Source organism: Hyperoodon ampullatus (assembly GCF_949752795.1).
Source record: "Hyperoodon ampullatus genome assembly, chromosome: 19".
Classification (NCBI taxonomy): domain Eukaryota; kingdom Metazoa; phylum Chordata; class Mammalia; order Artiodactyla; family Ziphiidae; genus Hyperoodon; species Hyperoodon ampullatus.
In genome coordinates this window covers 43150520-43175756 of record NC_136932.1, presented here as the reverse complement: position 1 = coordinate 43175756, position 25237 = coordinate 43150520, and the positions used below count along the sequence as shown (strand labels likewise).

At 40.4% G+C, this 25237-nt stretch overlaps 1 protein-coding gene across 1 annotated transcript in view; it reads left to right on the top strand.

Annotated features, from left to right (window-relative positions):
• RPA1 (replication protein A1) overlaps positions 1 to 25237 on the top strand; it is a gene marked incomplete at both ends in the record, with an annotated part of 53905 nt that overhangs the window by 5443 nt on the left and 23225 nt on the right. Inside the window, 4 exons of the mRNA XM_079725860.1 lie at positions 9167 to 9217; positions 10669 to 10747; positions 11395 to 11503; positions 19950 to 20038. Of these exons, the coding sequence (XP_079581986.1) occupies positions 9167 to 9217; positions 10669 to 10747; positions 11395 to 11503; positions 19950 to 20038 (328 nt within the window). The remainder of the gene's footprint in view (positions 1 to 9166; positions 9218 to 10668; positions 10748 to 11394; positions 11504 to 19949; positions 20039 to 25237) is intronic.

Here is a 25237-nt window from a genome sequence, read left to right as displayed (position 1 = left end):
GTATTGTTAGACTTAGGGTTTTTTTAATGGTATTAAAATGGTATTTTTTAAAATTTCATTTTCCAGTTGTTAATTGGCAGTATATAAAAATACAGTTGTGGCTTCCCTGGTGGCGCAGTGGTTGAGAGTCTGCCTGCCGATGCAGGAAACACCGGTTCGTGCCCCGGTCCAGGAAGATCCCACATGCCGCAGAGCGGCTGGGCCCGTGAGCCATGGCCGCTGAGCCTGCACATCCGGAGCCTGTGCTCCGCAACGGGAGAGGCCACAACAGCGATTGGGAGTCCACCTGCCGATGCAGAGAACGTGGGTTCGTGCCCCGGTCCAGGAAGATCCCACATGCCGTGGAGCGGCTGGGCCCGTGAGCCATGGCCGCTGAGCCTGCGCGTCCAGAGCCTGTGCTCCACAACGGGAGAGGCCACAACAGTGAGAGGCCCGTGTACCGCAAAAAAACAAAACAAAACAAAACAAAAAAACAGTTGATTTTTGCATATTAACCTTGTATCCTGAAAACTCGGTAAATTGACTTAGTAGTTTTTTGTAGATGCCTTAGGATTTTCTACATACGTGACTGCATATAAAGACAGTTTTATTATTTCCTTTTCAATCTTTATGCCTTTATTTCTTTTTTAAAATATATTTTTAAAAAATATTTATTTATCTATTTATTTATTTAGGCTGCGCCAGGTCTTAGTTGTGGCACATGGGATCTTCATTGTGGTATGTGGACTCTTAGTTGCGGCATGCGGGCTCTTAGTTGTGGCATGCAGGTGGGATCTAGTTCCCCGACCAGGGATCAAACCCGGGCCTCCTTCATTGGGAGCTCAGAATCTTACTCACTGGACCACCAGGGAAGTCCCTATGCCCTTATTTCTTTTTCTCATCTTGTTGCATTAGTTAGGAGCTCTACTGCCATATTTAATAAAAGTGATGAGAGTTATATCCTTGCCTTGTTCCTGATCTTAGGGGAGGTCATTTAGTCTTTTGCCATTAAGTGTGATTGGTAATTAGATTTTTTGGTAGATGCCTATCAGTTTAACCCTATCTTCTATTCCTGATTTGCTGAGACTTTCTATAATGAGTAAGTGTTGAATTTTGTCAAATGCTTTTTCTGCATCTATTGAGATGGTTGTGGTTTTTCTTCTTTATTCTGTTAATGTGACAGACTACAATAATAGATTTTTGAATGTTGAGTAAACCTTGCCTTCTTGGAATAAACCTCACATGGTCATGACATATTATATACATTTTATATAGTGCTATATTTGATTTACTGATATTTTGTTGAGGATTTTTACATCTTTATTGATGAGTGATATATAGATCTGTAATTTTTCTTTCTTACAATGACTTTGTTTTTTCTATCAGAGTAAAGCTAACATCATACAATGAGTTGTAAAGTGTTCTCTTCTATCTCCTGAAATAATTTATGCAGGATTGGTGTTTTTTTTTTTTTTTTTTTTTTTTTTTTTTTTTTTGCGGTATGTGGGCCTCTCACCGCTGTGGCCTCTCCCGTTGCGGAGCACAGGCTCCGGACACGCAGGCTCAATGGCCATGGCTCACGGGCCAAGCCGCTCCGCGGCATGTGGGATCCTCCCAGACCGGGGCACGAACCCGTGTCCCCTGCATCGGCAGGCGGACTCTCAACCACTGCGCCACCAGGGAAGCCCAGGATTGGTGTTTTTTGTCATTCAGTGTTAGATAGAATTTACCAGTAAAGCCATCTGGACCTAGAGTTTTCTCTTTTGGAATATTCTAAATTATAAATTGAATTTCTTTAATAGATATAGAATTATCTAGATTTTCTGTATTTTTATGTAGTTTTGATAATTTGTGTTTTTTTTTTTTTTTTTTTTTTTTTTTTTTTTTTTTGCGGTACGTGGGGCTCTCACTGCCGCGGCCTCTCCCATTGCGGAGCACAGGCTCCGGACGCGCAGGCCCAGCGGCCTTGGCCCACGGACCCAGCCGCTCCTCCCGGGCCGCGGCACGAACCCGTGTCCCCTGCATCGGCAGGCAAACTCTCAACCACTGCGCCACCAGGGAAGCCCCAATTTGTGTTTTTTTAAGGGACTTATCTATTTAATCTAAGTTGTTTCATAAAGTTCCTAATATTCCCTTATTTTATATATATATAAATATATATAAAATTTTATATATGTATGATTTATATTGATGCCTTTTTCATTCCTGGTATTGAGAATGTGTGTTTTCTTTTTCTTGACCAGACTAGTTAGAAGTTTATCAATTTTATTGATCTTTTCAAAGAACCAGCTTTTGGTTCAATTGTGTTTTTCCTATTTTTTATCAATTTTCTATTTCATTGATTTTTGCTCTTTTATTATTTCTTTCCTTCTGTGTACTTGGGTTTAATTTATTCTTTTTCTGGCTCCTTATGGTGTAATATTAGATGATTGATTTTGGAGCTTTTTTCTTCTCTGATGAGAGCATTTAAAGCTGTATTTTCCCCTCTAAGCATTGCTCTAGGTACATCCCACAAATTTAGATAGATTGTATTTTAATTTTCATTCTGTTAATAACTTTCTAATTTCTCTTCTGATTTCTTCAACAAATGGGTTATTTAGAAGGTTGTTGTTTAACTTCCAAGTATTTGAGATTTTCTAGATATCATATTGTTATTGATTTCTAGTTTAATTCTAGTGTGGTCAAATAACGTACTCTGTATGAATTCAACTTTTCAACATTTATTGAGATTTGTTTTACTGCCCAGTATATGGACTATCTTGATGAAAATGTTCCAGGTACACTTAAAAGAATGTGTATTTTGCAGTTGTTAGATGATCTAATTAGGTCAAGTTTATTGATAGTTTAAGTTTTCTATATTCTTATTTCTATATTTTTTGGTCTATTTGCCCTGTCAATTACTGAGAGAAGAATGTTGAAACCACCAATTATAATAGTGGATTTGTCTATTTCTCCTTTTCATTTTGTCAGTTTTTCCTTCATGTATTTTGAAACCCTGTTGTTAGGTGACCACATTTATCATTGTGTCTTTTTTTTTTTTGGCCATGCTGTGGAGCATGCGGATCTTAGTTCCCTGACTGGGGATTGTACCCGTGCCCCCTGCAGTGGAAGTGCGGAGTCTTAACCACTGGACCGCCAGGGAAGTCCCCACTGTGTCTCCTTTAGGAATCAACCCTATTATTATTATGAAATGTCCTTTCTTATCCCGGGTAATATTCCTTGTCCTGAAGTCTACTTTGCCTGCTTTTAATGATACATCTTTTTCCAGTATTTTATTTTTAATTTGCCTTTTTATATTTGAAGTGCGTTTCTTGTACAGAGCAAATAGTTGGGTCCTTCTTATTCATTACAATAATTTCTTCCATTTAATTGGAGTACTTGAACCATTTACACTTAATATAATTACAAGTTTGGGTTTAAGTTTTTCATTTTGCTGCTTTTTTTTTTTTTTTTTGTGGTACGCGGGCCTCTCACTGTTGTAACCTCTCCCGTTGCGGAGCACAGGCTCCGGACATGCAGGCTCAGCGGCCATGGCTCACAGGCCTAGCCGCTCCGCGGCATGTGGGATCTTCCCGGACCGGGGCACGAACCCGTGTCCCCTGCATCGGCAGGCGGACTCTCAACCACTGCGCCACCAGGGAAGCCCGCTGCTTGTTTTTTTATTTGTCCCATCTATTCTTTTTCTATTTTTTAACTTTTCCCAACTTTTGGATTATTTGAGTATTTTTTATGATTAAAATTTATTTCCACTTTTGGCTTATTAGCGATGCTTTATGTTTTTAATGATTGTTTTAGGGCAGCGCATCCTAGCTTGGACTACTATAACAAAATACCGTAGACTAGGTGATGTAAACAGCAGATTTATTTCTCACAATTCTAGAGGCTGAGAAATCCATCAAGGCACCAGCATATTTAGTTCTGGGTGAGGGCTGTCTTCCTGGCTTGCAGCTACCATCTCACTGTGCTCACATGACCTCTTCTTTGTGTGGAGAGAGTGAGTTCTGGTGTCTCTTCCTCTTTTCTTTCTTTTTTTTTTTTTTTTTTCTGGCTGCACCTCGTGGCATTCAGGATCTTAGTTGCATGACCAGGGATCGAGCCGTGGCCCCTGAAGTGGAAGCGCAGCGTCTCAACCACTGGACTGCCAGGGAAGTCCCTCTTTTTATATGGACAGTAATCTCATTATGGGGGCTCCACCCTCGTGACCTCATCTGAAAGTATTTGCCTCCAAAGACCCCATCTCTTGATACTCTCATACTGAGGGTTAGAGCGTCAACATATGAATTGGGAGGTGGGGTCAGGACACAAATGTTTGGTCCAAAACACAGTGGTTCTCAAATGTTTTGATTTTAGAATACCTTGCATTTGTATAAAATCACTGAGTGCCCCCCCAAAAGCTTTTTTTTTTGTGGGTTATATCTCCCTTATCATATTTGAAATTATAACAGATATTTTAAAAATATTTATTCATTTAAAATAGTAATAAACTCATCTGTTAACATAAATAACATGTTTTAGGAAAAACAGTTATATAGTTCAAAACAAATAGAAAAGTGACATTGTTTTACATTTTTGCACATTGCTTTAATATCTGGCTTACTAGAAGACGTGACAGCTAGATATTCATACCAGCTTCTGCGTTCAGTATATGGATATATGGTTTTTTTGGTCGAACTATATGGAGGAAATCTGGCTTCAAATATGTAGTTGGAAGAAGGAGGAGTATTTTAATAGCCTTTTTCAGGCTTCTTTTCTGATCCTTGTGATCTTGTAATATAATAAGAAATATATGTTTGGTCTTTGTCCAGTTTTTGGTACACAGAACTCCTGAAACCCTTGGAATTTCCTGAGTGATAGGATTGGAGGAGCTTTTTTTGTTACTTATGATAAACCCCTTTCAACCATACCTGAAGTTTAATGGGGTAACTCTTTGTGGGCTCCGGGGTAGCTTCAGGATAGGGGTTGATTGCCAGGAACCAATCATGTGATTAAAGGGTTGGAACTTTCTGCTCTACACCTCACCCCACAGGATAAAGGCTGGAGATTGAGCTAATCACCAATAGCCAACGATCTAATCAATCATGCCTATGGGGCTTCCCTGGTGGCGCAGTGGTTGAGAGTCCGCCTGCCGATGCAGGGGACACGGGTTCGTGCCCCGGTCTGGGAGGATCCCACATGCCGCGGAGCGGCTGGGCCCGTGAGCCATGGCTGCTGGGCCTGCGCGTCCGGAGCCTGTGCTCCGCAACGGGAGAGGCCACAGCAGTGAGAAGCCCACGTAATGCAAAAAAAAAAAAAAAAAAAAAAAAAAAAATCATGCCTATGTAATGGGGCCTTCAGAAAAATCCCTAAACAACAAAGTTCAGAGGGCTTCTAGTTTGGTGAACACATCTACATGCTGGGAGGGGGCACACCTCCAGACTCCACAGGAACAGAATCTCCTGTGCTTGGGACCCATCCAGACCTTGTCTTATGTGCCTCTCCATCTGATTTTCATTTGTATCCTTTTAACTATCTCTTATAATATACCAGTAATACTAAGTCAAGTGTTTCCCTGAGTTCTGTGAGGGACTCCAAGGAAGTCCCCACAATTTGTAGCCAAGTCAAACAAGTGTAAAGTGGGTCACCTGGGGACGCACTACTTGAGATTAGTGTATGAAGTGGGCACTTGGACAGTCTTGAGGGACTGAGCCCTTAACCTGTGGGGTCTACACTAATTCTGGGTAGTTAGTGTCAAAATTAAGTTGACTTGTGAGACGCCCAGTTGGTGTCTGCAGAGAATTGCTTCATGGGGAAAACCCACACATTTGGTGTCAGAAGTGTTTTGAATAGAAAATCAGGTTTCCTTTAACACTGTGTCAAAACTCAACAAATGGTAGTTTCTTAAAGGTTAGTTGGAATGTAGATTTGGCCTGTCTTCCATTTTGAATGGATCTTTTACCTATGCATTATTTGTAACGCCATGTTTCGGTCATTTGGAAAATATTCGTTCGTTGCATTTTACAGATCTTCCAAATGTTGATATATTTTGTTATATGACAAAAATTCATGCTTATTAACATCATTACTGATTTAATTAAGGAAAGTCAGTAAGTATTAGGAAGCTGGTGAATACAAGTTTTCAAAAGTCCTGATTTTCATTAGAAAACTCTTCTATCATTGGCAACAAATACAGTTAATTGTCTCACTTTATTTTTGAGAAGATATCCACTAAATTCCCAAGTCTGAATAACCACGGTTTGTCGTTTACCCTTTCAAGTTAAAATGACGTTCCATGAGGAAAAAACGGCCGGTTCAACTTGCAGCTGGAACAGTTGTAGCAGTGCTTTTCCTCAAGGCCACAGCCATACTTCAGCAGAAGGACTTTGGCATACTTTCTGTATGGTTGCATAGAATATTAAAATTTTTTTGTCCTCAAGGTTAAGATTTAATGTAATAATTTTATTTCTTCAAGTTTTTTTTTTTTTTTTTTTTAGTGAAACTCCCCTCCCCAGTGTGTTCAGGGCAGTGAAGAATACAGTGACTACTACTATAGTACCTCGGCTAAGGCACCAGTAGTTTTACCTACCACTGCTTTGCACCATCAGTGCAAATGTCAACACAGCTGTTTCAGGATAAACCATGAGTTTTGAAAGTGATTCAACACTTGGAATATTTCAACATAGTCTGTGTTTGTTCTCAGCATTCACATGAAAGATGATCTTACTAGATGGTTAGTTGGTGCTGATACGAGATGAGCACAAGCAAAGCAGCCAGTCTAGCCACATCTATCTATTCATCCATTCATAAGGCAAAAGTAGAATTCTGCGGAAGAGATATTAACTCAGTCTTCATGATGTATCTTGTTCTTTAATTCAACAAGTTGCTTTATTATTAGCAAGTGGAACTGCTGTGATTTCTATTACTGATTTTTCATCCAGTAGACATTCATAAGTGGTAACAGTATAAAGTTTTATTAGTCCTTCAGCCAGTTTTTCATTGTATTGAATGAACGAGAGTGAGAAGGACAAAAGCTTGTTTATTATGATGAAAATAGTTTTCAATTCATGTACCCTCTGCAAAGGTCTTGGGACCCCAGATGGCAATGGACATTATGAACAATACATTGTTCAGTGTCTAGAATATGTGTATAGAGAATATTGAGTTGTTCTGGCAGACTGTTAGCTTACTTGCAGATCAGCTGAGCCCTCTGAGACTGTAGTGGGTCTAGAGTAGCTTTTACTTTGGGGATAGTTTAGTCTATTTCTAAAGCATGGCCTTCCTGGGGTTTCTACTGAATGCACCAGGTGTTTATTGAGTTCTCTCCACTCAAATGGCTAATTGGAACTCACATGTGCTCTAGCCTGGGTGAGCGCCAGTAATTTTTCAGCTTGTAGCTCTCTAATCTTTACTTGGTCTGTGGCACCTCATTCTGTGTATGCACAACTTAGAATTCAGCCAAAAACTCAAGGGAACCCCTGCATAGGTTATTGAAGCTCTTTCTCTATGTAGCTCCCTCCTGTCGGGTACTCTGCATCCAGGAAGTCCAGATGACTCACCTCCCCAAAGTGATCTGTGCTCAGCAGGACTGCCATATTCTTCTTGGGTTCCCTTCCCTATGCTATGGTCCAAAAGTGCCTCTGTGCAGAAGCTCATTTGTTTTCCTTTCAGGGACCACAGTCTTGTTCTACCTGTTGCCTGGTATTTGAAAACAGTTTATATATTTTTGTCCAGTTTTTAGTTTATGTTTGGAAGAGCTAGTCTGGTATCACTTATTTCAGCATGGGCAAAAGCAGACGTCAGACAACGAGTTTTAGCTAGCTAGTTTTTCTGATGGTTACCTTTAAATGATGCCTTTTAAAAAACGAACTAAAGGGCTTCCCTGGTGGCGCAGTGGTTGAGAGTCCGCCTGCCGATGCAGGGGACGCGGGTTCGTGCCCCGGTCTGGGAGGATCCCACGTGCCGCGGAGCGGCTGGGCCCGTGAGCCGTGGCCGCTGAGCCTGTGCTCCGGAGCCTGTGCTCCGCAAGGGGAGAGGCCACGGCAGTGAGAGGCCCGCCTACCGCAAAAACAAACAAACAAACAAACAAAAAAAAAACGAACTAAAAGCCTGATTAATAGTTATTTTGCTTTTGTTAGAAATTACTTTTATAATTGCTAATAGAGTCATGCGATTTAACATTCAAACAGTATAAAAGAGGATGTAGTGCAAGGTCTGCCTCCCACACACGTCCCCCATCACCCAGTTCCTCTCACAAAGGCAACCAGTGGTATAGAAACATCTTTTTTTTCTTTTTTGGGCTGCATTGGGTCTTTGTTGCAGCGCGCAGGCTTTCTTTAGTTGGGGCAAGCTGGGGCTACTCTTCATTGCGGTGCATGGGCTTCTCATTGCAGTGGCTTCTCTTCTTCTCTTGTTGTGGAGCATGGGCTCTAGGCGCGCGGGCTTCAGTTGTTGTGGCGCGCAGGCTCAGTAGTTGTGGCTTGCAGCCTTAGTTGCTCCGCAGCATGTGGGATCTTCCTGGACCAGGACTCAAACCCGTGTCCCCTGCATTGGCAGGTGGATTCTTAACCACTGCGCCGCCAGGGAAGTCCCTAGAAACATCTTCTTTTTTTTTTTTTTTTTTTTTTTTTTTTTTTTTTTTTTTTTTTTTTTTTTTTTTTTTGCGGTACGCGGGCCTCTCAGTGTTGTGGCCTCTCCCATTGCGGAGCACAGGCTCCGGACGCGCAGGCTCAGCGGCCATGGCTCACGGGCCCAGCCGCTCCGCGGCATGTGGGATCCTCCCAGACCGGGGCACGAACCCGTGTCCCCTGCATTGGCAGGCGGACTCTCAACCACTGCGCCACCAGGGAAGCCCGAAACATCTTCTTAAGGCTGCATAATATTCTGTTTTAAGGATTTGCTGTACTTATTTGTTTGATTCCCTATTAATGGGCAGTGTAGGAAAATAAATGTGCTATTATGAATAATGAGTACATACGCGATGCCAGCGTTTTAGATGTAGTATCCTTGTCGGTAAGTATGAATCCCACTTGTATGATTTTATGATTTGTCCAGAGTGATTAAAGCTTAAAGTAGATTTTCAAATGATAAGCTCGGAAAAGGGTCTCTTAATAATGTCATCTGTGGGTTATTCCAGACACCAAATTAAAAATATGTCAAGTTTTAATCATGATTTGAGTGCCTATCTCATAAGCATCTGTTTTTACTTTTTCAGGCCATAATGCAACAGGGAGATACATTCATAAAACCCATTCTCCAAGTCATTGTGAGTACCTACATATTTTTATGTCAAACGTGTTTTAAACTTACATATAATTATAAGTTACATTTGATAGAGGACATACAATCCACTTCAGGAAGTGTGTCCACTTTACAAAATTCTCTTCATCATCACAGAAATAGTCCAGTCCATGTTGTAACTCTGAGAGAGGAACCAGGCTTTATTTTTAATGTCGTGTTAGCCAGAGTTTGACCTTTGGAGGTTCACGTTTGAGGCTTTGCCTTTCTGTCTTTCCACAGTTGGTGGATACTGTAGCGCTACACATCAGTACTTCTGCCCCCTTGGTTGTCTTTCTGCCCTGGGCTTTGTCTTGCTCAAATCTGCCTTACATATGGCCTCTGGAGAGATCTACCTGAAAGCAACTTGTCTGCTTAAAATTCTTCATTAACCCTATCATTCATTTAAGGAGTTCTCGAATTTTAGTGAGAATTTTAAAAATCAATAGGAGCAGAATCCTGGATCATACTTGCAGATTGTGACTCAGTAAGCCTGAGGGTCTGTCTCCCTGTTACTCCCAAACTCCCTGCCAGTCATCTTTTTTTTTTTTTTTAAGGCAAATATTCCCAGTTTTATTATTTTATTTTATTTTATTTTTTAAAATTTTATTTACTTTTGGCTGCGATGGGTCTTCGTTGCTGCATGCGGGCTTTCTCTAGTTGCAGTGCACGGGCTTCTCATTGCGGTGGCTTCTCTTGTTGTGGAGCATGGGCTCTAGGCGTGTGGGCTTCAGTAGTTGTGGCACACAGGCTCAATAGTTGTGGCTCACGGGCTCTAGAGCGCAGGCTCAGTAGTTGTGGCGCACGGGCTTAGTTGCTTCCCAGCATGTGGGATCCTCCCGGACCAGCTCTGGAACCCGCGTCCGCTGCATTGGCAGGTGGATTCTTAACCACTGTGCCACCAGGGAATCCCTCCCTGCCAGTCATCTTAAGGCTGTTTTCGTATTTCATTTTCTTCAGAAAGCTGCCTCTGATTTCCTTTAAGCTGGAATAAATGTCTTGTCATTATGTGCACACCTCTGCTATGTCTCTCTGCCTCTGTCTCCACCCCAGTTATAAGTCTCTTCAGGGCAAGGATTTTTTCTTCCATTTTGTATTTTTATCATGTTTCCTACATAGTACCATACATATATTAGGTGCCTTATTGGATGTTTTTTAAAATTAATTTTCAATCAAGTTTGAGTTAAGGGAGAGAGAACAGAAGAGTATTGGCAACCTATTTTATTCTTGTTTATGTTATGTTTAATAACGTTAGTAGAGAGAGGTTGGTGGGAGAATCATCAAATCCAATTTTCTTTTACTTGGATTTAGGTGTCGAGAATGGGCAAGCAGTTCAATTGTGTTGAACTAATGGTGAAGGCACTCTCCTGCCACTTAAGTTTACTGATCCCTGGGGACTGAGCAGACAACCTGGCTAATGAATCATGTTTTCTTTCCTAGAACATCCGTCCCATTGCTACAGGGAATAATCCACCCCGTTATCGACTGCTTATGAGTGATGGATTGAATACTCTGTCTTGTACGTATGATGTATAAATCTAGGAATTTGTATTTAAATAATAGAAGCGCACCCAACACTTTGGTTGCAGTAATTGGAGCATTCCAGAAGTCTACATTGGCTTGGCTCTGCCTTCGTAAAGACAGAATTGCAGCTGGCAGAGTGCATTCTAACAATAGACTGGGTCGAGTGGAAAGCTGCCACTTGGCTTAATTTTGTCTAACTGGTGCTCTGTGCTTTCTTTGATTAATTTCCCTTAGGATGATATTGACATTTAGTGAATATGATTGGTTAGCTGTCCGATACTTGTCTTTTTGGGGTTTTATTTCTGTGTTGGAAGCTTTACAGGGAGAAAGGAGAGAATTTGCAGAGTATATACTTACTGTTTCTAGTCACAAGGTGAAGGACCTAGAAAAGATTTTTTAGTCTTTGTCATGAAACCTGAGTGATGGAAAAGATGATTTGGGGCACCTTAAGAAATACTTAATTTCAGAGTAGCAGCAGATGTTTAATGCCCAGCAAATTACTACTGTTTTTCACTATGCAGAGTCTGAGTAGTTTTAATATTTAAGGCATAATGTTTTTCTTTGCTGGTACAGGTATGATCAGCTTTTAGATTGTCATGACTGAAATGTTTTAGAGACTGAAGTAATCTCTGTGCTTTTCAGCTTTCATGTTGGCAACACAGTTGAACCCTCTTGTTGAGGAAGAACGATTGTCTAGCAACTGTATTTGCCAGATTAACCGATTTATTGTGAACACTCTGAAAGATGGAAGGTATGTGGTATCTTTTTTTCTGTTCTATTGTGTTGTATAATGAGACTAATTTTTGAACAGACAAGTTCATTGGATGCCAAAATTCAATTAGAAGTCGAAAAGCTTTCAGCTAAGAATTTACAACTATTGAGTTCTGAACTCAGGCAACTAAAATGTGGCACCAAAAGGAGAAAAATATGGAACCGAACTGGAAATTTCACAGCAGGAAATTAAAGCCGAATGCAGAGCTCTTATTTCTAATCTGTTCAGCAGCACTGATTTTAGGATTCTCTTTTTAAATATCTTTTAATGAAATGGGATCACTTATTAGGGCAAAAGAAGATATAATTAATTATGTAACACTGCCCTTTTTGCAGTCTTGACTTTCATAGTAAACGCTTTCTTCAGCCAACAGAGTATGCTAAGTACGTACAAGATGCTACATGCTAGAGATACAGTGGTGAGCAGAACTGTTATTCACACCTGATTAACCACAGCTGAAATATGACGTTTTTTGTTGGCTAGCAGAGTCATATTTGCCAAATCTAGGGCAATTTAAAAGTCGAAATAAAAATAGGGACTCCCCAGTGGTCCACTGGTTAAGACTTTGCACTCCCAATGCAGGGGGCCTGGGTTCGATCCCTGGTCAGGGAACTAGATGCCGCATGCTGCAACTAAAAGATCCTCATGCCGAAACAAAGATCCTGCACACGGCAACGAAGATCCCGCCTGCCACAACTAAGACCCTGCGCAGCCATATAATTAATTAATTAATTAATTAATTAAAAGTAAGTAAATAAATGAATAGTAACAGACTGCAACCTACTGAATAAAATAAGAATTCATAAGTCCATACTGAATAAATGAATACGGGGTGGGGGACAGAAAGCTTTTTCTTTTTTTTTTTTTTTTGCTGTACGCGGGCCTCTCACTGTTGTGGCCTCTCCCGTTGCGGAGCACAGGCTCCGGACGCGCAGGCTCAGCGGCCATGGCTGACGGGCTCAGCCGCTCCGCGGCATATGGGATCCTCCCGGATCGGGGCACGAACCGGCGTCCACTGCATCAGCAGGCGGACTCTCAACCACTGCGCCACCAGGGAAGCCCAGAAAGCTTTTTCTTACAATAGAATGCCATCTAAAAATGTAAATGGATTGATGGAATTAGAAAATCACCATTTGGCAACCGTCATAGTATTAATTCAGGCAGGAAACATTGATAGGTGCTATATAAGTTTCCTGTGGCTGCCGTAACAAATTACTGCAAATTTGGTGGTTTAGAACAACAGAAATTATTTTCCCTGGAAGTTAGAAGTTGAAGTCAGTTTCACCGGGCTGAGATCATGGTGTCGGCAGGGCGCGGCTCCTTCTGGGAGCTCTCTGGGAGAATCCATTCCTTGCCTCCTCCAGCTTCTGGTGGTTGCTAGCATTCCTTGGCTTACGGCTGCATCACTCCAATCCCTCCCTCCATGGTCACGTTACCTCTTCTTCTGTCTGTGGCAGGTCTGCCTCTGCCTCCTTAGAAGGATATGTGGTTGCTTTTAAGGCCCATCGGATAATCTGGGATAAAATTGCCACTTCAATCCTTAGTTTAATCACATCTGCAAAGTCCCTTTTTGCCATATAAGGTAACATTCATAGGTTCCAGGGATTAGGACTTGAATATCTTTTGGTTGGGGGTGGTCATCTAGCCTACCACAGATGCTGAAACAAGTGGTAAAAATTTGATGGAGGAACAAGTTATTCATAGGGTAAAAGTACCTCCCCAGAGCATAATTATTAATTGTAAAAGGAAAAGAAGCAACTTCACAGTGGAGAAAGCTGGCAGACAGCACCTTATTCCAATGATTGACGTTAACGTTACCAGTAATGGGACAAACAGAAGTCATGTATTACCTGGTAGGATGCAGTGAGAAGAACATCGCATCAGTACTACTGTATTCTTGCCAAAGATGCATAATCCATATCTAATCATGAGGAAGCCTCAGGTAAATTGAGGGACATTCTGTAAAATAACTGATTTTCAAATTTCAAGCATGAAAGTAAAAGAATCCTTCCAGATTCAGGGAGTTTAAAGAGATATAATTAAATATAACAAGTGATCCTGAACTGGATCCTATTGCCATTAAAGCATATCATAAGACAATTTATGAAACTTGAATGGATTCTGTAGATTAGATGGAAGAATTCTTTATGTTTCAAGTTCAGTAACTTAACCAGGCTATGTCTCAAATGTCCGTGGTTCCTTTTTTCCCCCCACTGGTGCATGGTGCCCTTTCAGTCTGCAGTTAGGAGTTAGGTCTTTCTTTTTGATGAGATTGTTCTGTTATTCCTTAATGATCTTTTCTGTTTCATTTGTGTTCCAGTTTTTACTTATGTTTCTGTTTCATTTGAGTTCCAGGGTAACTTTGTTCTCCATTCAGTTTGCTCTAGTCTTTTTTCTAATGCATGCATTGGATTCAGTTAAGATTTTCCAACATATTATATATTATAGTTCAGTTTTTAGCTTTCTCTGTTCTGTTCCTTGATGTTTATAGTTTAAGTATTAGATGTATAATGATACTGCTTTTGTTCTGTTTTTTCCTTAACTTTTCAAGCGCCCTTTTCTTCTCAATCTCTTGTTTCATCTCATCTTTTGACTTTTATTGAAATCTTAGTCTTATTTTGCACACCACACTTGGGAAGTATTCCCTTTCTTGGCTTATGCTTTCCTCTAGATGGGATTGTTAATTGTCTCTGCCTCTTCTGTTCCTTTTATTTTTATACACTGTGTGTGTTACATTGTTGCTATGTCATTTCCTTTTATCTTGTTCATGCTTAACGTGGACAGTTCTGTCCAGACTTCATTTGCTCTGACATAGTCTAGTCCAGGTACATCCCCTTGCCAACCTTCCCACTTGGGACCTGTTATCTTCCACTCCAGGCTACCTGAGTGCTTGAGTGGTGCTTTCTAGCCACTTTTCTTTCCTCTAGGGTATGGTATAGGGGAGGGTGGAGAGCTTTGCTGTGGTTGAGTACTAAACCTCGAGCTCCATTCACTCCAGTCTAGGGTGGAGTTCCACTCCCGTGAGCTTTGCCTTATTTCACCGCTTCAGCATGGCTGCATGCCGTGTGTTCCTTCCTGCCTCTGCTGAGAACCTGTGTGTGTACAACCAAGTTTATTCCTTACCTTGATGGTCAGTTAGGTTTTTTTTTTGTTTTTTTAATTTATGTTGGCTGTGTTGGGTCTTCATTTCTGTGCGTGGGCTTTCTCTAGTTGCAGCGAGCAGGGGCCACTCTTCATCGCAGTGTGCGGGCCTCTCACTGTCACAGCCTCTCGTTGTGGAGCACAAGCTCCAGACGTGCAGGTTCAGTAGTTGTGGCTCACGGGCCTAGTTGCTCCGCGGCATGTGGGATCTTCCCAGACCAGGGCTCGAACCCGTGTCCCCTGCATTGGCAGGCAGATTCTCAACCACTGCGCCACCAGGGAAGCCCTGGTCAGTTAGGTTTGATGGTCATTTAGGTTTATTCCCAACAGGGCTTTAGCAGTCATCCTTGTACATTTATCTTTACATGCTCATGCTGTTATTTCTTAGGAGTTGTGGGGATCAAAGGACGTCTGTTGTAGAAAGTATACCAATTAACATACTCTTGAGCCTTGTGTAAGAGTACCTGTTTCTGAATAGGCAAATACACAGACAGAAATTAGATTCGTGGTTTCCAGTGGTGGGGGAATGGAGAGTGACTGCCATGGAGCACACGGTTTCTTTTTTGGGGTGATAGAAATGTTCTGAAGGTAGGTAGTGGTGATGCTTGCACAGCTCTGTAAATATACTACAAACCACTGAATTATACTTTTAAAGGATAACTTTTATGATATGTGTTCAATAAACCTGTTTTTAGGGGGAAAAATACTTGTTTCCCCTTAACCTTGTCAACATAGCAGATATTACTGATTTTTAAAAAATAATTGCCAGTCATCATTATTTTAACTTAAATTTCTGTATTATAAAAGGAAAACAATAGGTATATAAAATAATAAATTCCCCTGTTAGTGAGGTCAAGTGTCTTTTCATATACTTACTGTTTGTACTTTTTCTCTGAATAGCTTTTGATGATATACTTTGTCTTTTGCGTGTGTGTGTTCAGGGAGACGTGGAGGATGCGCTTTGTAAATCAGGGATATCAATTAATTCTTTGTTAGCTAATTCTTTATTAGACCTTGTAGTCTACTTTTATCGACTGTTTATGGTGTCTTGTGATGTGGAATTAAAGAATTTTTTAAAAATTTAGTCAATTTTGTCCATTTTTTTCTTTATGGCTTCTGAATTTTGTATTTTCCTTAGGAAGCTTCGTGACTGGGTTATTTAAAAATACTTCTTAGTTCTTCAGACATTCTGTGAATTTTTTAAAGTAGATTTTGGTTCATCTGAGGTTTTGTTTTTTAGTTTTAAAAGCAGTGGAATTATTTTAAGTTATTTAAGGTTTTGATTTTTGTTTTTTATTAAAGTATAGTTGATTTACAGTATTGTATTAGTTTCAGGTGTACAATGTAGTGATTTGATATGAGGTTTACTTTTATATAGGGTATGAAGGAGGAATTTAGCTTAATTTTTCCCAAATGGATAGTCCATATCATGGAAGACTTACAGTAAGGAGTTTATTTTATTCTAAGTGTGATGGGAAGCTATAGGCTTTCGAGCAGGGGAGTACTGGTACAATTTGATTTAAGTTTTTTAAAGTTTCCAAGAGATTATTTTGATAGCTGTGTGGAGAATTGATGGTTGGTGACAAAAACAGATAAAGAGAGACTAGTATTCCTTTTATCTGACTCTGTTCTGTTTGCCATCTTTTCCTTTGATCTGCTTGTCTAGTCTCGTGTCAGTGCCAGAGTTTGTTTTTTCTTTCTTTGTTTTTTTTTTTTTTTTTTTTTGGTGACATCTTCTTGAGATATAGTTCATGTACCATACAGTTCATCTATTTAAAGTGTAAAATAGTTTTTACTATATTCAGAGTTGTGCAGCCATTACCACAATTAATTTTAGAATATTTTATTGCCCTCCAAATAAACCCTGTACCCTTTAGATATCACCCCCAAACTCCCTATCCTCCCCAGCCCTAGACAACCACTAATCTACTTTCTGTCTCTATAGGATGTGCTTATTCTGGACATTTCTTATAAATGAAGTCATATAATATGTGGTCTCTTGTGGCTGGCCTCTTCTACTAAGCATGGTATTTTCAAGGTTCATTCATGTTGTACCACATGTCAGTACGTCATTCCTTTTTATGGCCAAATAGTATTCCATTGTATAGATATGTCACATTTTGTTTATCTAGTCGTTTGGACGTTAGGGTTGTTTCCACCTTTTCGCTATTATGAATAATGCTGTAGATGTTTGTGTACAAGTTTTTGTGTGGACATGTTTCTGTTTATTTTATATATATCTAGGAGTAGAATTGTGTGTCAAATGGTAACTTTATGATTAAATTTTTGAGGAACTGCCAGACTATTTTCCAGAGTGGCTACAGTAATTTACATTCCCTCTAGCAATGTATGAGGGTTCCAGTTTCTCCACATCTATATCAACACAGATAATTACATCTGCCATAGTGTTTCCAGGTAAAGTATCATCTGTAGAATATTTTAGTAACTTACAGATGATGTCTTCCTTTACTTTTTTCTCCCCCCAAATTTTCTTCGTAGTTTTTCTTTCTTTTTTTTTTCTTCTTTTAATTTATTTATTTTTGGCTGTGTTGGGTCTTTGTTGCTGTGCTCAGGCTTTCTCTAGTTGCTGCGAGTGGAGGCTACTCTTAGTTGTGGTGCTCAGGTTTCTCATTGCAGTGGCTTCTCTAGTTGTGGAGCACGGGCTCTAGGCGCACGGTAGTTGCAGCATGCAGGCTAAGTAGTTGTGGCTCGCGGGTTCTAGAACACAGGCTCAGTAGTTGTGGTGCACGGGCTTAGTTGCTCCGCAGCATGTGGGATCTTCCCACACCAGGGCTCGAACGTGTGTCCCCTGCATTGGCAGGCAGATTCTTAACCACTGCACCACCAGGGAAGCCCACCTGGTAGTTTTTCTGTATTTATTCTTCCATATTTATTATTCTTCTTCCATGTTTATTCTTTCAAGTATCAAAAAAACCCACAGAAGTCCTGTTGGAATACAAAGAACTGCAGTAAATTTACATAGTATTTGATACTAAGTCCATTCAAGAGTATGGTATGTGAATCCCTATGTATCCTGTTATCCATCTTCAGATTATCACTTGATATCCAATCTTGTTTTATCTAAATGCCTTCCACATCTACCCTCCTCTATGATTTTGAAGCAAATCTCAGACATATTTCCTCCACAAATATTTTAGTATATATCTTTAAAAGATAGTAATTCTTTCTTTAAAATTCCATTTTTGCACCTAAAATATCAAATATTCTGTCACTGTTCAGTTTCCAACTATTCGTGTGTGTGTCTAATTAATTTGTCTGTATCAGAGTCCAAAGTAATGTTCTCACTGCAGTAGGTTGATAGTTCTTTTAAGTCTCTATGAATCTAGGTTCCTCCTCCATATCTTTTTTCCTCCCTTAGTGTTTATTTGTTGAAGAAACCAGGTCATTTGTACTTTATCCTCATGCACCGTTTCCCACAGTCTGGATTTTGCTGATTGTATCTTTATAAAGTTGTAATGTGTCCTTGTCATCTGTGTTTTCTGTAAGTTGATATTGGTGTATTCTTTTGATGTGCTGCTGGATTCATCTTGCTGATATTTTAGTTAGGATGTATGTATACTACAAAATAAAATTAGTGGGGTTTTTTAGTGTGTTTTTTCTTAGGTTTTGATATTAGGGTAATGCTAAATGATAATAAGCCTTCCATTTTTCTATGTTATCCAAAATGTGGATACTTTTGGAAGGTAGTTAAAATACCACTAAATATCTATCCGAGTTTTTATAGTGAATCTGTATGTAATATTCAGAAACAGATAGTTTCAAGCTTATTTTATTGAAGAAATATAACCTTGATATGAAAACTTGATAAAGGTAGCACAAACTGATCAATTGCATGTGAAAATCCAAAATACAGCAGTCAGACCATTTAAAGAATCCATCACAATGAGGTTGGGCTTATTATTGCTTAAATAATTGCTCCAGACCATCTACTTTTTTTTTTTTTTTCGTTTTGGCTATGCTGTGCGGCATGCAGGATCTTAGTTCCCTGACCAGGAATCAAACCTGTCCTCCCTCCAGTGGAAACATGGAGTCCTAACCACTGGACTACCAGGGAATTGAATTTCCCATCTACTATATTTAATGTCCATCTCAACTATGCTAATTCAGGCCCCGTCAGTTCTTCCTGCTGTTGTTCCCCCCGCCTCCAGTTGTCTTCCCCTCAGATTCCTTCATATTGCAGTCCTCTTTAAAATACGAACGTGATTGTGACATTCTTGTTCAAGCACGTACTGAGCAACGACTGTGGACCAGTTGCTACAGTAAACACTGGAGGATACCTGCCATTACCGAAAGTGCAGTTTAGTAAGAGAAACAGATAATAAATAATGAATATACAACTAAAATATATCATATGTGAGTAAATAATCAAATAATGAACATAATTAACCCAAATATTAATCATTATATGTCAATATATATTAATTAAACCTGAGAGAAGTGACCTGAAGGACAGAAATGATGGCTGTAGAAAGGAGTATAACAGAAAACTGATCTAAACCAAAGATTAAGGAAGCGTCTGAATATTAGATGAGGCAGAATGAGAGACCATCACAATCAGAAAGCGGCGTGTACAGAGGCCTTGTGGCAGGAGAGAGCGGAATGTACACCAAGAGCTGGAAGGAAACAGATGGTGGAGAGCAGTGCACCACGGGGAAACGGCGCAAGATGAGCCGGAGAGGTTAGTGCGAGGCCAGACCTTACAGAGCCTTGTAGGCTGTGTGAACAGGTTTTTAACTTGTGGCCGAAGGTCCTTGAGAAGTTATTGAAAGGTTTTAGTCAGAATTAAAGATGGACAAAGAATTGGAAGTCCTTGGTTAATAGTAATCACAATTAAAAAATATCTATCGTCATGGTTTTCACTGGGAAAAGGTAATTGTTCAGCTAAGTATATGTTTCTGAAAGCAGATCATCTCTTGTGCCACATATTCTTGGGTTTAGTAATCTAAATTCTTATCATGTCATTTGCTCCTTGAAGATACAGTATGTAGTAAGGACACTGCATTTTAATTAAGGAACTAGCTGGGAAATGAAAACCCTGCAATCATAAAAGCCCTTGATAATGATACAATGAAAGATTAAGGGAAATGTTTATGTAGGAATTGACATCATATGTTTCTCAAGTTATTCAGTAATGAAAAACAATTGACAAAGGGAAATCGTTTTATCGCAGTGATTATTGGGGGAAGCTTTTTAAGTAGCTTGTCGTTTGAAGGGCTTCTGAATTTATTTTTTCTAACATGTTTCTATTTCTTTGCCTTTGTAGGAGAGTGGTTATTTTGATGGAGTTAGAAGTTTTGAAATCAGCTGAAGAAGTTGGATTAAAGATTGGCAATCCAGTGCCCTATAATGAAGGTAAAATATTTTTTATAGGTTGTAGCACTCAGTTGAATACCTCTTCATAGATTTGGAATTCTTCCTTTTGATATAGTTTGATTTGTTACTCTTACTAAAACTAGTGATTTGGGAGTCTAGCAACCAGGTTATTCTTTCATTGTTTTTTTTTTTTCAATACTGAAGAAATGATGGTAGGACTCTGTAAAGGAAAACCTCTCCTCTGTTTTTCTCTACAAACAACAGTCATACATACTTCTGGCTCTTCTGTGACCAGATGTATGGGTTTTTTTTCTTCCCCCTGATAAGCAATTCTCCATTTCTCTGTGGACACCAGCTGGGTCTCCTACAATTCAATTTAGTTCTGACACTAGCTACCTGGAGTTAGCCTCAGATTTCACAGGGTTAGGGCTCAGTTCCACTGGACGGCCTCCACCCCTCACCCCGCTCCCCTTCAGTCCAGAGTCCAGGCTGGGACTTCCCTGGTGGCGCAGTAGTTAAGAATCCGCCTGCCAATGCAGGGACACGGGTTCGAGCCCTGGTCCGGGAAGATCCCACATGCTGCAGCGCAACTAAGCCCATGCGCCACAACTGCTGAGCCTGTGCTCTAGAGCCTGCAAGCCACACCTACTGAGCCCACGCTCCGCAACTACTGATGCCTATGTCTCTAGAGCCCGTGCTCCACAACAAGAGAAGCCACCGCAATGAGAAGCCCGTGCACCGCAACGAAGAGTAGCCCCCGTGCGCCGCAGCTAGAGAAAGCCCGCGTGCAGCAACGAAGACCCAACGCAGCCAAAAATAAATAAATAAAATTAAAAAAATAAAAAAGTAAGTCCAGGTTGTTATCTGTGCTTCTGACCAACTAGCTATAAATTGTAGCTTCCTACAACTCCCTCCTCAGGTTCAATTAGAGTGATTTCCTAGAGTGGCTCACAGAACTCAGAGAAACAATTTACTTACTAGATTACCGATTTATTACAAAGGCTATAACTCAGGAACAGCGAGGTAGAAGGGCAGGCATAAGGCGAGGTATGGGGAAAGGGGTGCAGAGCTTCCATGCCCTCAGGGTGTGCCATCTGCCTCGGACCTTCATGTGTTCACCAACAGAGGCTCCCCAAATCCTGCCCTTTGGGGTTTTTATGGAGGCCTCCTTACTTGGGCATGATTGATTGAATTATTGGTGATTAGTTCGACCTCCAGCCCCTCTAGCAGTTATTTTGAATATCTTAGTCTTTAATGTCGGTCTCCCAAAAGGGGAAGAAGAGAAAAATGAAGTGGGAAGAAAGAGTGCCAGCCCTTTAAATCCCTGGAAGGCACTTCATCAGAGGGCTTAGGGCTTGCAACACTGGAGGAAGCAACAGCAATGGTCACTGTCTCTTTGCACCTCTGTGATCAGAAGCAGCATTCACAGCACAGATCCCCAATTATGGAGGACAGGATCCTTTCTGCCCACCTCAGTTCCAGAAATGGTGTGCAGGCTGCTCCAGGAACAGGTCCACTGCTGTGTGCCACATGGCTGAGGGGTGGGGAATGGGCAGCTGTTACTGTGCTGAGGGCTGGTATTGGTGGAAATTCACCAACCAAGCCTTCCCCTGAAGTTGCAAGCCTTCTATAGACTTCTGAATTCAAAGTAGTTATAACAGATGAATTCTGCCAGTGCAGTTGTAGTCTAGGTTGAGAGATAGATTGCTGGTGCTTCCTACTCTGCTGTCTTTCCAGAATCCTTTCAACAGTGATTATCTCTTGATAATAACTTTTATCTTCTTGTGAAAATATATAGGAAAGCCCAGTGAAATCAGAAAAATTTAATTACTTTAAACAAGAGAGACAATAATAGTTTAGAAAAAAAGTCAAAGAATCATCAAATCACTGACTCGAGAAGGCTTGTCTGCCCCTCCATCAAGTCAAATAAACATAAAATTAGAGGGAATTCCCTGGTGGTCCAGTGGTTAGGACTCCGTGCACTCACTGCTGAGGGCCTGGGTTCAATCTCTGGTCTGGGAGCTAGGATCCCACAAGCCGTGCAGCACGGCCAAAAAAAAAAAAAGTTAGAGCCTCATTGTTCACCAGGATAAATTCCAGATTTGTTTAAAAAGTTAAAAAAATGAAACCATTAAAAATAATAAAAATAGGGACCTTCCTGGTGGTGCAGTGGTTAAGAATCCACCTGCCAATGCAGGGGACACGGGTTCGATCCCTGGTCCGGCAACATCCCATATGCCGTGGAGCAACTAAGCCTGTGCTCCACAACTACTGAGCCTGCACTCTAGAGCCCACGAGCCACAACTACTGAAGCCTGCGTGCCTAGAGCCCGTGCTCCGCAACAAGAGAAGCCACCACAATGAGAAGCCCGCACGCAGCAATGAAGACCCAACGGAGCCAAAAATAAATTTTAAAAATAAAGAAATAAAACAGAATGGGGGCTTCACTGGTGGTCCAGCCAGTAAGACTCTGCGCTCCCAATGCAGGGGGCCCAGGTTCGATCCCTGGTCGGGGAACTAGATCTCACATGCATGCCGCAACTAAGGCATCCACATGCTGCAACTAAGGAGTCCACATGCCGCAATGAAGATCCTGCATGCCACAACTAAGACCTGGCACAGCCAAAATAAATAAATAAAAATAAAATAAATATTTTAAAGAAATAAAAGAGAATGGATTAAATGGATTGGAATAATTCACAATGAATATTTGATTACATTAAAATTTTAAAATTTGCATGTTAGAAATAGAAAGGTGTGCAAACATAAACTAGGATAAAATAGTTACAAAAGATAAGTCTGACGAAGTGTTAATCTTTAATACTTACTAAATTTTTTACAAGGGAAAATTTTTTTATATTTATTATTATTGATATTATTTTTTTCAAGGAAAAGTTCTCCGGTAGGAAAGCAGGCATTGGATGAGAAGAAACACTTCACAGTAGAAGGAAAACAAATGGCCAATACATAAGAAAAAATATTAACCCTTACTGGTCATTTTTGTCTTGTTCTTTTAACTATTATATCTTGTTCCTTTAACTATTACATCTTGTTCCTTTAAGTATTATCACCTTTAAGTATTATATTATGTTAGCTGTAGGTTTTTCATAGATTCTTTTTATCACTATGAGGAAGTTTACTTCTGTTCCTCGGCTGAGAGTTTTTATCAGGAATAAAAGGTGAATTTTGTCAAATTTTTTTCTGTGTCTGCTGATGATCATATCGTTTTTCTTTTTTCATTGGTTAATTACATTCATTTTTGAATGCTAAACCAATCTGATTTCTGGGGTACATATTATGTCATGATCTCTTTCTACTTTTTATGTATTGTTGGATTTGATTTGCTAAATCAAGCAAATCCACTTGATGTGATTTTGTTTAGATTTTTTTTTTTTTTAAAGATGATGTTGGGGATAGGAGTTAATTAATTTATTTATTTTTGCTGTGTTGGGTCTTCGTTTCTTTGTGAGGGCTTTCTCTAGTTGTGGCAAGCAGGGGCCACTCTTCATCGCGGTGCGCGGGCCTCTCACTATCGCGGCCTCTCTTGTTGCGGAGCACAGGCTCCAGATGCACAGGCTCAGTAGTTGTGGCTCATGGGCCTAGTTGCTCCGTGGCATGTGGGATCCTCCCAGACCAGGGCTAGAACCCGTGTCCCCTGCATTAGCAGGCAGACTCCCAACCACTGTGCCACCAGGGAAGCCCTGTTTAGAATTTTTACATCTATATTATGAGGGGTATTGGTCTGTAATTTTGTCATACCTTGTCTAACTTTGGTATCATAGTAATCTTGGCCTCAGAGAATGAGTTAGAAAGTGTTCCCTCTTAAATTTTACGCAAGAGTTTATTTGGAATTGGTATTAATTCTTTCTTAAATATTTCGTAGAGTTTACCAGTGAAACCATCTGGCCCTGATACATATATATTTTTTTATGGAACGGCTTTAAACTACAAATGCAGTTTCTGTAACAGATACATAGTCATTCACATTGATTGTGTGTTGCAAGAAATCTGACCATGTTATTTAAGTTGTTGAATTTATTGGCCTATATCAAAGTAAATAGAATAAATGTTCCAATTAAAAGGCAGAAACTATCAGATTGGATAAAATAAATGTAGTCCCTTATTGTCCCTTCAGTGTCTGTAGAAACTGTGGTGATGTCACCTCTTTTAGACCTGATATTGGTGATTTGTGTCTCTTTTTTTTCCTGATAAGTCTGACTAGGGGTTTATCAATTTTATGGACCTTTTCAAAGAATGAAGCTTTTGCTTTCCATTGTGTATATAGACCACATCTTTTTATTTTTTTATTTTTGGCCGTGTTGGGTCTTCATTGCTGTGCGCGGGCTTTCTCTAGTTGCGGCGAGCAGGGGCTACTCTTTGTTGTGGTGCGCGGGCTTCTCATTGCAGTGGCTTCTCTTGTTGCGGAGCACAAGCTCTAGGCACGCAGGCTTCAGTACTTGTGACACATGGGCTCAGTAGTTGTGGCTTGTGGGCTCTGGAGCGCAGGCTCAGTAGTTGTGGCGCATGGGCTTAGTTGCTCCATGGCATATGGGATCTTCCCAGACCAGGGCTCGAACCCATGTCCCCTGAATTGGCAGGTGGATTCTTAACCACTGTGCCACCAGGGAAGTCCCTTCAGGTGGTTTTTTGTTTTGTTTGTTTGTTTGTTTATTTTGTGGCCATGCCATGCAGCTGCAGGATCTTAGTTCCCTGACCAGGGATTGAACCTGGGCCCCCTACAGTGGAAGCCTGGAGTCCTAACCACTGGACCACCAGGGAATTCCCCTTTCAGGTGTTTCTTAATGAAAATATAACCAAATACATAAATTATATATTTTCATTCATAATCCACTTTGCTTACACCAAAGACAGGATACTGTGTACACTATCCTGTCTCTTTTTTTTATCCTGTTGTGTTTTTTTAAAATTTCGGCCTAGAGATATTTTCATACATATACTTAGAGATCTTCCTTATTTTTATTTATTTTTTTAACAGTCTAGAGTATTCTGTTGTGTGACTATTCCATAGTTTAAGCAGCCCTTTATTGATGGGCACTTGGGTGTTTCCATACTCTGACTACTAAAACAGTGCTGCAGCAGATAACTTTATACATATGCAGGTACATGGTCAGAGGGGGTTTGATTGCCAGAGGTGAGATTGTTGGATCAATGGATAAATGCCTTTGTGGTAGGTAGATATGCTTGGGTTCCCTCCATAGGATAGTATCATTTTGCATTC